This window comes from Alosa alosa, chromosome 15 (genome assembly GCF_017589495.1).
Source record: "Alosa alosa isolate M-15738 ecotype Scorff River chromosome 15, AALO_Geno_1.1, whole genome shotgun sequence".
Taxonomy (NCBI): domain Eukaryota; kingdom Metazoa; phylum Chordata; class Actinopteri; order Clupeiformes; family Clupeidae; genus Alosa; species Alosa alosa.
In genome coordinates this window covers 22195745-22208244 of record NC_063203.1, presented here as the reverse complement: position 1 = coordinate 22208244, position 12500 = coordinate 22195745, and the positions used below count along the sequence as shown (strand labels likewise).

Below are 12500 nucleotides of genomic sequence, written 5' to 3'. Positions count from 1 at the left end.
ATCACCTCTGTCACAACTACATCGGCGGCTACTACTGCTCCTGTCGCTATGGTTACCTGCTGCACTCGGACAACCGCACGTGTAAAGGTGCCCTTCAAGTTCTGTCTTGGTTTCTGTGTGTGTGTGTGTGTGTGTGTGTGTGTGTGTGTGTGTGTGTCCTCATGTCTCACTTATTCTACCACCCCCCAGGGATACATCAAGGCAAACTCCAATACACCCAGCTTGCCTGTCATACCTGTGGTGGTCAAATGCTCTACTGGAGGAGGGACAATATAGGACCAGCTAGTTAGTCACAGAAACATCTAAATATACTGTATCTTCCCCAGGAGATAATAACCAACTTGGGTGGAGGCAACTCTCCATTAACTCCGTATAACAGGACACCTGAGCGCTGTTATCCCTTACTTATCACCCGGAGAGAAGAAATACTCTTTTTTGATTGGCTGCTGGGGTGGCTATTAATTCTGAATAACAGGACACCTATAAAGTAGATCTGGTAAAAAAAATCACTGTTCCATATCAATGCTTATGAATGGTAACTATAACATCCATAGTAGGACGACGGTTGAGCATGGAAGCAGCCTTTGCAACAATGGAGTCTAAACAAGCTATCAGGGCTGTCAGGGCCGAAGAATGTTATACAACAAACTGAGCAAGTCAGCTTTTTTTTTAAACAGAACCGCTTGTTTCCATTGCGGGCCTTCGAGGTGTCCTGTTATACGGAATTAATGGACTCGGCGGAGGCAACTCTGCTGCACGTCGGGGAGTTCTTTGGCTCCCGCTCCTCCATTAATTCCATATAACAGGACACCTTGGCGGCCGTTTTCCCAAAACATCCCTAGATGTTTTGTTTATTTGATTGCAGATCGCATCTTCTTGTGTGTGTGTGTGTGTGTGTGTGTGTGTGTGTGTGTGTGTGTGTGTGTGTGTGTGTGTGTGTGTGTGTGAGTGAGAGAGAGAGAGAGTGTGAGAGAGAGAGAGTGTAAGTGAGTGAGTGAGTGTGTGTGTGTTTCAGTTAATCAGTCAGCCTACGCTCGGAGGCAAGGTAGAAACAAGTATGTGAAAAATGTTGCTCTGAATTGCAGAGATTATTTCCAGAACAATCCAGGCAACTTGACTTATCTCTGATCCTGGCCAGGAATTCTCATTAGGAGCCCACCCAGCCATTTAAAGCATTTAAAGTCCTCAGGGCTTATATCATATAGACTGCGTGTGTGTGTGTATGTGTGTGTGTTGTGTGTGTGTGTCTGTGTCTGTGTGTGTGTGTGTGTGTGTGTGTGTGTGTGTGTGTGTGTGTGTGTGTGTGTGTTTGTGTTTGTGTGAGTGGGTGTGTGGACGTGTATATGTCTACATGTGTGTAGTGTGTGTGTGTGTGTGTCTGTGTGTCTGGTCTGTGTCAGTGATAGTAGCTGAGGGATGGAGGGTAAATATTTACATTCAGTGAGATATGGTCCCATGAGAAATCCTTGTGAGACACACAGTAGCATTGTAACAGACAGGCAGAATGTGTGCATGTAACTCAAACCAAGAGGACTGTGTGAATGAACTGGGTTCTGTCTATGTGAGGGTCTTTGTGTGTGTGCATGTATGCATGTGTAGGGGCACATGTTTGTTTTGTGTGTGTGTGTGTGTGTGTGTGTGTGTGTGTGTGTGTGTGTGTGTGTGTGTGTGTGTTGCAATGGAGTGCAGTGACAATGTACAGTGTGTATACACAAAGTGGACTGGTGTGATCAGCGCACAGGGCGCATATGTGTGTATGTGTGTTGCAATAGAGTGCCGTGATGGTGTGTACAAAGAGCAGGCGGCTGTGATCTTGAGCTCAGACTGCGTGTGTGTGTGTGTGTGTTGCAGTGGAGTGCAGTGATGGTGTGTACACAGAGCGGACAGGTGTAATCTCGAGCTCCGACTTCCCCCAGCCGTACCCTAAAAGCTCGGACTGCCTTTACCGCATCCAGCTGGAGGAGGGCTTCCTCATCGCGCTCGACTTCCACGACACCTTCGACATCGAGGACCACCCCGAGGTCACCTGTCCTTACGACTACCTCAAGGTAGCCCACCTGTCTTTATGACTACCTCAATTTAGCACACCTGGTCTTGCAACTACCTGCTCTAATGATTACCTTTATAAGATAACACATAGGTGCCCATACCTACTCAAAAGTACAGAATAGCTGCACATACATACACAAACAAATGCATGCAGGCATACGTGCATGCAGGGCTGGTTTTAGCCTACTATATTTGTTGGGTGGGCAACATAGCAAATCGGTCAAATTGGATCAAAATAGACATAAACACAAAACACAAACACAGAAAATTCGGTACTAGCTAGTTTGAGTTGCTGCAGCCAACAGACAGGGATAGCCCGTATTTCTGATACCTGTATTTAAAATAAGTATTTCAGATACAAAATAGTATGTTGTCATTTGTATTTTATTTTGTTGATGGAAATGGAAACACATCCGAATGACATGATTTTGATGTCAACTCAACGTATGTACTCCCAATCATCCGTAAATTGATCTAAAGTGCATTTTACTCCGGATAATTCCTTTAATTAATAAAATGAGCCCAGGTGTATCATAATAATTGATAACTTTAATCATCCAATCGCATGGAACCGGTTATGTGGTTGTCTTGCAACATTGCTCAATCTGGGCGTGCGTGTGTATGTGTGTGTGTGTGCTTTACTGTATGAACACTTAGCAGCTGGGGGTTCCACAGTGTGTGTGTGTGTGTCTGTGTGTGTCTGTGTGTGTGTGCTTTAATGTACAGTATGCACACTAAGCTGAGCATTCCACAGAGTCTCTGTGTGTGTGTGTGTGTGTGTGTGTGTGTGTGTGTGTGTGTGTGTGTGTGTGTGTACACAAGGTTTAGAGTGTAAGTGTATGGCTCAGATTTTCTGTGGTTAACCTTGTTTGTCTAAGGGTTTAAAATTAACCCACAAGAAAGAGAAGAGGTTTAATTACAAGCCTCTCACTCATTCAGACACACACACACACACATGGTGGGACACTCAATGTGCCATGCAGTAGGTAGAAACATTTGATCCTGTTGAATGATGATTAGGATGATGTAGATGATAGTTTTTAAAGATCATAATGTTGATGATGATTACAGTTAATAATAATAGTAGTAGTAGTAGTAGTACTACTACTAATACTACTACTACTACTACTACTACTAATAATAATAATAATACTTATAAATTATTTCTACAATAATGATGGTGATGATTATGAGGATGGTTGTGATAAAGATCATTTTTATGATACAGGTGGTTGTAGTGTTGGTGATGATGATGATAGTAATATTGATGGTCATGATTATGAGGATGATGGTGATGATGATAATTCTGCTGAGTATGACGATGATGATGGTGGTGGTGATGATGATGATGGTGATGATAGTACTGGTGGTGATGAGGATGATGATGATGATGGTGATGGTGGTGGTGGTGGTTATAATGATGATAATATTTTTACAGATCCAGGTGGGTCAGAGGACTTTGGGTCCCTTTTGTGGGGACCGCTCACCTGGCCGTATTCAGACAGGAAGCAGCAGTGTGACCATCCTTTCCACAGCGACAACTCTGGAGAGAACCTTGGCTGGAAGCTCACCTACTCCGCCGCAGGTGAGCTCATCATCACCCTAATTTAACCCCTAACACCACGTACAACACCATCTCTACTCTGCCTCAAATGAGCTCACCCTCGCTCTAACTTTAACTCCCAACACCAGCTAAATCACCACCTCATAAGGTCATCCACTTCCCAACATGCTGTCTTACCTTGGCCCTTTGTCTTGGTCTTTGTTTGACCTTTAACTTCAGTCAGGATTACATTCTAAACTGAGGTTTGTGTGTGTGTGTGTGTGTGTGTGTTTGCTCCCTACAGGAAGTGAGTGTCCTGTGCCTATGGTGCCCTCATTTGGTCACTTGGAGCCATTGCAACCAAAGTATAGTTTCAAAGACCATGTGCTGGTGACATGTGACACTGGCTATGTGCTTTTCAAGGTACTGATGTTTGTGTGTGTGTGTGTGTGTGTGTGTGTGTGTGGGGGTGTTTGGGTATGTGCTGTTTGGGCGTGTGTTTGTGTGTGTTTACATCAAAAGTGAAGCTTTGTCTATATCAGTGTTTCTCAAAGTGTGGTCCGGGGACCACTGGTGGTCCGCGAACAGATGTGGTAAAATATAATATAGATGCAATATAGAACCAACTTGTATGCAAATCCAAACAGTTCTGCAGTGCACTGCGGGTATCGGTTAAGTGGTCCTTGGTCTGATAAAGTTTGAGAAACACTGGTCTATATGATCTCCATATGTGTGTGTATGTGTGTGTGTGTGTGTGTGTGTGGGGGGTTTGGGTATGTGCTGTTTGGGCATGTGTTTGTGTGTGTTTACATCAAAAGTGAAGCTTTGTCTATATCAGTGTTTCTCAAAGTGTTGTCCGGGGACCACTGGTGGTCCGCGAACAGATGTGGTAAAATATAATATAGATGCAATATAGAACCAACTTGTATGCAAATCCAAACAGTTCTGCAGTGCACTGCGGGTATCGGTTAAGTGGTCCTTGGTCTGATAAAGTTTGAGAAACACTGGTCTATATGATCTCCATATGTGTGTGTGTGTGTGTGTGTGTGTGTGTGTGTGTGTGTGTGTGTGTGTGTGTGTGTGTGTGCACAGGATGGAGAGGTGATGGAGCACCATCAGATGGACTGCCTGCAGGATGGAACCTGGAGCAGTGAAGTCCCACCCTGCACACGTAAGACTAACTTACAGTAAAAGTGAGAGACAATGAAAGAAAGATGGATGTAGCAGCAAATATTTAAAGAGGTGGTATATATATATGGGCATGTGCATGTGTGTTTTTTTCTTTGTCCTCTTAAGAGCACCTGTTTTGTTGGCCTGTACACAGCATGTCACACAAATCTTTTATTTTCTTCTTTCTATCTTTCTTTCCCTCTATGCCACTCTTTCTCTCCCTGTCTCTTCACTCTCATTTTTTTCTCTCTGTCCCTCCACCCTTTCCTCATCTCTCCATTCTCTCTGCTGCCACTGCAGAAAAAGAAGCTCTGAAGAGTCGCCGCTCTCTGCCTCGCATTCTAACCAACCGCATCCTGCATTAGAACACTGCCGATGTCAAACCGGCCAATCACATGCCTGGCCTCAGCTTCACCTGCTCACTGCAAACACCAATCAGGAGAGGGAGAATCTGAATCAACCAATAGAAACTTGCGCTGTCTGCAACATTCCTTTGACTCAGCTTTTATCAGATGTCACATTTTGACTGGATGCAAATTGATGACTCATACTGTTGTCTACTCTAAGTGAGAGAAAGATTGCAATTTCTGCGAGAAATACTCCTTTTTTGTACTCTGCTTTGTTCAATAAATTACCAACCTGTGTGTCCATCGACAACACTGACTCCAGGCCTCTGTCACTCTCAGGCCTACTAAATTCTAAGTCTCACACACACACACACACAAAACACACACACACACACACACACACACACACAGATAATACACACACTTAAAACAGGAATGAGGGGGAAAAGCAGATTTGATATATACTTCTCATTAGACTGATTTCTGTTTCTGAGTGATTTCTTCTTAAAGCTCATCATCCAATCACAGGGCTACAGAGCCTAACCAGGATGAATTCAGCATCCCAGCATGCTCAGTTTCCTTTTCCTGAGGCAGATCTAAGCGTCCTCACAGAGGTGTTTACAGTAATTTACCCCATCTCTGGTGATTGTGCTTTTGTATTCCTGTGTCTGAGTCACACTTTGCATATGTCACGTCACTACCTCCCCCTTCTGTCGCTGCGTCCCCTTGTCCCCTCGTCTTCATTTCCCATCTTCTTTCTGATTCTCTCTTTCTTGCGCTCTGCTTCATTTCCTCCCTCGCTCCTTTCTATCTCTCCCTCCCTCTCATCTCATCTCTCTTTTCTCTCTAAACCTCCTTGCCTGCTCTCCCCTTCTCTCTCCCTTCCTTTCCTGTCCTACTCTCTATGTCTCTCCATCCCCCTCTCTCTCCCTCTCTTTCTCTCCCTCTCTTTCTCTCCCCTCTCTCTCTCTCTTTCTCTCCCTATCTCCCTCTCTCTCCCCCAGTGATAGACTGTGGTCCTCCAGAGGAGATCGTGAAGGGAGAGGTGGTGTTCGACGGCCCAGATAACAGTACTCTCTTTGGGGCCAGCTTCCAGTACCGATGCCTGGAAGACCCACAGAGCACCATCCCAACTCCACCCGATGCCATCCCAACTCCACCTGATGCCATCCCAACTCCACCCGATGCCACCCCAACCCCACCCAACTCTATCCTAACTCCACCCACCACTCCTCCAGCAAATAACAGTACCTACATCACGAGGCCTGTATCTAACGGTATGTACCCAAGGCCTGTTTCTAACGGTATGTACCCAAGGCCTGTATCTAACGGTATGTACCTAAGGCCTGTATCTAACGGTATGTACCCAAGGCCTGTATCTAATGGTATGTACCCAAGGCCTGTATTTTACGGTATGTACCCAAGGCCTGTATCTAATGGTATGCATAGTACCTCTGGTCTTTTTGTGTTTGTTTGCATGTGTGTATATTTTTTGTGTGTAGACTAACACTGTTATTGCTGTGTCTGTGTAAGGTACATATGTGTGTGGAGAGAGAGGAAAGTGGACTAACGTTGAGCTAGGCACCAAACTCCCGTCTTGTCTCCCAGGTAAACACCTCCCTATACTAAACACACAGGTCTGCTTCTGGACTCATTTATATTATAGCTGTGTGCATTTCTTTCTACAGTTTTATCTACACTATTATATGTGCTGTTTATATGTGTGTGTGTGTGTGTGTGTGTGTGTGTGTGTGTGTGTGTGTAGCCTGCGGTGAGCCCTCTCAGCCCCTCCCGTCTCACGTGCGGCGTATCGTTGGCGGTCGTGTGGCGTCGGCGGGCCAGTTCCCATGGCAGGCGCGCCTGTCGGTGGAGGACTCGTCTCGAGTGCCCGAGGGCCGCTGGTTCGGCAGCGGGGCGCTCCTCTCGGCCTCCTGGGTGGTGACGGCGGCGCACGTGCTGCGCTCCCCCCGCCGCGACCCCTCCGTGGTGCCCGTGTCCCCCGGCAGCGTGCGCGTGCACCTGGGCCTGGCCGACCTCCGGCGCCCCCCGGTGGCCTCCGCCGGACACGCCGTGCAGCGCCTGCTGCTGCACCCGCGCTTCGACCCGCGCAACTACAACCACGACATCGCCTTGCTCCGTCTCGCCCAACCTGCCCACTACACCCCGCTGGTCCGGCCCGTCTGCCTGCCCCTGCCCTGGGCCGAGGGACAGCCGCCGGCCCCCCCACCGAACACACTGGGCCTGGTCGCTGGCTGGGGGGTGATGGCAGCCAATGGGTCTGCGGACTCCGCAGTGCAGGGGGTCGTGGCTGGGGAGGTGGAGGGTGAAGGTGGGGTGTCGGACGTGCTGCGCTACGTGAAGCTGCCGGTGGTCGAGCGGTCGGAGTGCGAAGGCAGCTACGCCTCGCGCTCGCGCAGCTACAACATCACCAGCGGCATGTTCTGCGCAGGCTTTTACGAGGGCGGCCGCGACACCTGCCAGGGCGACAGTGGCGGGGCGTTCGTCACGCAGGACCCTCGCACGGGACGCTGGGTGGTCCAGGGCCTGGTGTCGTGGGGCGGACCCGAGGAGTGCGGCTCCAGGAGGGTGTACGGCGTCTACACGCGCGTGGCCAAGTACGCCCACTGGCTGCACTCACACATGGACACGGACCGCTGGTGGTGACCCTAAGGTGCGGCTCAATCCCGGACATACGCGGGCATTGTCGAATGGGCACAGTCATACTGGCACAGTGACACGGGCACAGCCACACGGACATCAACCACACGGACACGGTTACACTGGCATGGTCACAGTCACACAGACATCAGTCACACAGGAACAGTCACACGGGCACATGGTACAGTCACATGGACATCAGTCACAGGGACACCAGTCACATGGACACAGCTAAGCTATTGAACCCATGTGGAATTTAACTGAAACAAGTTTGCAGCCAACTCAGATCAGAGCAGATCTCATGTCTTGTTTGTGGGTTTTTGTAACTTTCTCAGAGTAAAAACATATTGTCTCATATTGGGCATTTGCTTTCTTTAACAAGCTTTGCAGTTTGGACACTGTCTCCTTCATATTTTGTTTCATATCATTTGCACAAAGGTGCAGATCAGGGTAGAATAAGAAAACGTGTTCAGTGTAGACTCGGAAAAGCCATTAATATTGGGCTATACTGTCATATGAATTAGCCTTGCTAAGAATATCGACAAATGGGACACTACACTTTAGTTATCCAATGTGCACATCTAATCCAAAGAGTAGTGTTAAATGTATTGATATACTGTAGTACCATTTTAATAGTAAAATACACTGTTCTACTCTTTGTAATGTATAATTCACTCACTCATTCAATCAATCTTTTGTTTGGACATTATGTTTTGTGATTAAAATATGTATTTTATACCAACTGTGTGTTGCATTTTTTTTTTTGCAAAGGCTTTTCTTTCAGGTAGGAGCAATATGGTCACATACTGCCCACTAGGGGGCGTAAGAGCATTAGAACTTGGCTGTAGATGACAGGGCCTCTTAAATGTGTTTATGCTGACCATGAGAGAGCATAAATCAGAGCCCATAAATCAGAGCACACCTCCTCTCTCTTTCCCACTAGTTGACTGACGTCCATAACTAACTGGAGAACTCTTCTCTCTTTCATACTTCCTTTGAAACACTCTCCTCAACCATCCTTCATTCGGCCCCTTTCTCTTTGCCTTCTCACTGTCCTTCTCTATCTATCACTCATTCTATACCCAATTTTCCTCTCCCCTCTTGCCTTCTCTCTATCTCTCTCACACTCATTCTCTCTCTCTCCCTCCCTCCCTCCCCCCATTCCTTGCCCAAATTCTCTCTTTCTATCTCACTCTATTTCTCTCTTCCCTCTCCTTCCCTCCCTCCTTCGCTTGGCCTGCATGTGTGCGTCTCTGAGTCTGAAACGAAACCCACCCAGGTGGCCGTGTCTCCGTGGTGACAGTGTGCTCATTTCTGGTTCTAACCCCGATGGCGTTGGTCCAGCCTGTGGGACCATAAATCTCGTCCGCGTGTCTGTCCAGCCTTGGCTGCCGGTGACGCTGGCCAGGATGAGCTCACCTTCGCCGGATGCCTGAGATCTGACGTACGCACACCGTTGGCTGGCTCGTGACCCATGTGTGTCAGTTGCCTAGGTAATGACACAGCAGCTTCAGGAAAGGGTCAGTGGGGAGGGGCCATGGGGTTTCTCAACCCTGTTGACCGGCGGTCAGAGAGGCCAGGGGGTATTTTAATCCTGCTGACCGGAGCTAGTCTGTGTTTTACTCAGAGTCAGGTAACCCCATCTGATCTGGGAGAGGCTGACAAGCTAGCACAGGTCAGACTCATCTTACCGATTTTCATGCTTTAATTATTTTTACAAAGTAAATTTATTTGGTTTGTTTGATCCACACACACACACACACACACACACACACACACACACACTTACACTCACAGGAATGAAGACTGATAGCAGGAAAACTCTCTTTAAACAAACATCATTAAATTGGATCTACAGATGTTCATGTCTGTCAAGTCTTTCACACAGAATCACATGCAGACACACATGATCTCTCTCTCACACACACACACACACACACACACACACACACACACATACAAACAGGAACCAAATACACATGCTTCCAGATGTGTGCACTTGCTACATACATATAAAAACACACACACACACAACTGACAAATAAATAAACAGTAGGCAGGTTGTAGCTGTAATTGATCAGTTTTAATGTCAAGGCAGTGGGCCTCCTGTCTTTGTGCAGAATGGAACAGTTTACTACAGTGAGATTAACAAACAACAGCGCTCAGGCAACAGGGGTAAATAGTGCTGTTCTGTAGTTACCACGGAGACCATGACCATCCCCTCTGCAAGTGGGTCTAAGGCACAAGGTGTGAGGCCCTACATAGTGTGCTGGAGTTCCTGTGCTTGTGGAGTATAATGCTGCTATTGTAAAGGGGCATAGCTGTATGCAGTGAAAAGTACACAGAGCTTTGTGGTAGTCATAGAGCGTCATAAGGCTTTATAAAGTATATGAATACTGAGTATCAAATACAGGTGAGAGGCTTTTGGATAGGGAATGGGAGCTTGGTGTGAAGTCAGGGCGAGGTGTTGGGACTGTGTATTTCTGCTTTCTACTCTAATCTGGGATTATAGGCAGTGTAAAAAGAGTGGAGAAGGGTTGGTGTGTAGGGATTAGGACGGGTTCTGGGTGTGGACATAGTGGCTTGTGTCCGTGTTAAGAGCTCAGGTGTGAAGCAAGGAAGAGAAGGAGGAGACGGAGGAGATGTCTTTATGTGTCTTTGTATTTGTTATGTATTCCATGTTGCTGCCAGCTGGACTGATGCCCCTGTGAACAGAAAAACTAAATTAGACATGCTTTGATTGCATTTTATGGATTTCACATTGGGCCAGTTTCCTGTACTTGGATTAAACCTTACACTAAAAGATATGTTTCATACACTAAAAGATATGTTTTCTCCACTGAAAACATCTATAAATCTAGCATTAGGCTAAACGTATAGGAAACTACCCCATAAACTATAACTTGTGTCAGGTTAAGGTTTTGGTGCTTTGGACCAGCAATCATGATGGGATTTACCACAGAAGGAAGTGTTGAGACTTACCAGTCTCACAGGAGAGGGGGTAGGGAGGCAGTGGCGGGTCTTATCCTCGGTTGCTTGGTAGGCGGCCCACTCCGATCCGGTCAATGGGAACATTCACCCTTCGCCTTGGTAACTCGACGACTTTCCTGTGGGCAAGACAGCTGAGTTTCAGAGCCGCAGCCAAACCCACAGCCAGTGAGCCACTCGGTACATTGTCATTTCTGCCTTCTAAGCCGCTAACCCCAGGCATGCTAGCAACACTCCCCACAAAACCCACAGCACCCCAACCATGTGGCTGGCTGGCTGGCTGACTGGCTCGTCAGGTTCCAGACCCCTAAACCAAAATACACTCCCTGCTACAATAACACCTGCCTACAGATCAGCGACATAACATGCTAGCAGGGAAGCCGACTGGCGCTAACGCTACGCTTCTCCCCCACCTGTTGCTAGCGCCGAGGGAGAGAACAGGATCCAGACGGATCGTCTGCCGCGATGATGCCCCGCTCGAACCACGGGGGACCCAGCAGTGGCCCTAGGGCTACAAACTTCATCCGCCCTCAGCCAAGTTCAGAGACACCCTCACGCTGTGTGTGTGTTTAATCTGAGCGCCCGCCAATAAACACTCCTGCTCGCCGGAGCTTGTGGCCAGTCCAAACCATCTCGGTCTTGAACCGCAGCCAATCAAAGCTACCTGTGCATGGCTTCCGGCCAATCAAATCTACCTCGGCCGGGGCAGCGACCAATTGTTACTGTAGGCTGCCTGTTTGCGTGGGCTGCGAGAGCGCGAGATGGATGTGTTAAACCTGGGGCCGGACCTCAACGCTCTCCCACCGTTACATCACGGCTGTCCGAGCCAACTCAATTATCTGTACAATTACACTATTAGTGCGGAGCTATTTCTGCATCTCCCCCACACACTGGAGGCCATTGTTGCCTGGCTGACCTGGTGAGGTCACCTAATGAGGGGCGGTCTCAGATGCACACACGGACTTATTTTAAACTCCAGCAGACTGCGGGCTATTAGGCGGAGAGTGGCCGGGGCCACGGCCAGGGCTTTCAGCGGAGGAAAGGAGGAAGTCATCAGCTCGCTGGGAGGCACTAGACTTGGTTTGTCTCCGGTCAGGAATCTGGGGTGGTAAGGACCGTGTCCCATGTACTCGCACTGTTGGGTTTCCTTCAACATCCTCTCTCTCTCTCTCTCTCTGTCTCTCTCTCTCTGCTTGTCAAGGTTCAAACTGTCTTGTTGTGTTCCAGATTTACAAGTTCTCATTTTTCTTATTTATTTATGCTACACATCCCCCAGAGTAAGCACAATCTATTATTATTAGGCAATAGATAGATAGATAGATAGATAGATAGATAGATAGATAGATAGATAGATAGATACAATATGACAATCTAAGTTAAGAGAAATGTACTGTAGTTTATCATTAGTTGTACTTTTTACTATCTTTCCAAAACAACACTCGTTGTCTTTCCACTCCATGCATTTGCTTGCATCACCCCCCCCTCTCTCTTTCTCTCTCTCTCTCCCTCTCTCTCTCTCTCCCTCTCTCTCTCTCTCCCTCTCTCTCTCTGTACCTCTGCTTGTTGTTGTTGTTTTTTGTTGTTGTCCATTGTGCTGATGGAGAGGCGGTCCATTGGGGTGTTGGACCCCGGGAAGCTTCTCTTCTTCTTGGTCTCGATGACGTCGTTCTCTAGCGCCACCTGCTGGTCCAGCAGCAGCAGCTTGGCTGTGATGCCCTCAGGAGACTTCGGCTCCACCGGCCGGC

The 12500-nt window shown here is 47.7% G+C and overlaps 2 protein-coding genes across 3 annotated transcripts in view; one reads left to right on the top strand and one right to left on the bottom strand.

The window, feature by feature from the left end:
* Nucleotides 1-8505, top strand: part of masp1 (MBL associated serine protease 1) — an 18232-nt gene extending 9727 nt beyond the window's left edge. Inside the window, 9 exon segments of the mRNA XM_048264029.1 lie at nt 1-87; nt 1852-2048; nt 3488-3572; nt 3575-3634; nt 3897-4015; nt 4685-4763; nt 6114-6386; nt 6643-6717; nt 6875-8505. The exon segment at nt 1-87 is cut by the window's left edge and continues 45 nt beyond it. Coding sequence (XP_048119986.1) covers nt 1-87; nt 1852-2048; nt 3488-3572; nt 3575-3634; nt 3897-4015; nt 4685-4763; nt 6114-6386; nt 6643-6717; nt 6875-7773 — 1874 coding nt within the window. The 3' untranslated portion in view covers nt 7774-8505.
* A 1337-nt stretch (nt 8506-9842) lies between these two features.
* ostn (osteocrin) overlaps nt 9843-12500 on the bottom strand; it is an 8343-nt gene continuing 5685 nt past the window's right edge. Inside the window, exons 3-5 of one of the 2 annotated variants that reach the window (XR_007195931.1) lie at nt 12310-12500; nt 10750-10874; nt 9843-10472 (exon numbers count right to left, since the gene is read on the bottom strand). The exon at nt 12310-12500 is cut by the window's right edge and continues 31 nt beyond it. Coding sequence is in view for 1 of the 2 variants with exons in the window: in XM_048265203.1 (XP_048121160.1) it covers nt 10790-10861; nt 12310-12500 (263 nt within the window). In the remaining variant the exon portion in view is untranslated. Of the gene's footprint in view, nt 10473-10749; nt 10875-12309 lie in introns of those variants that run through there. The other variant, XM_048265203.1, reaches the window with a different exon arrangement.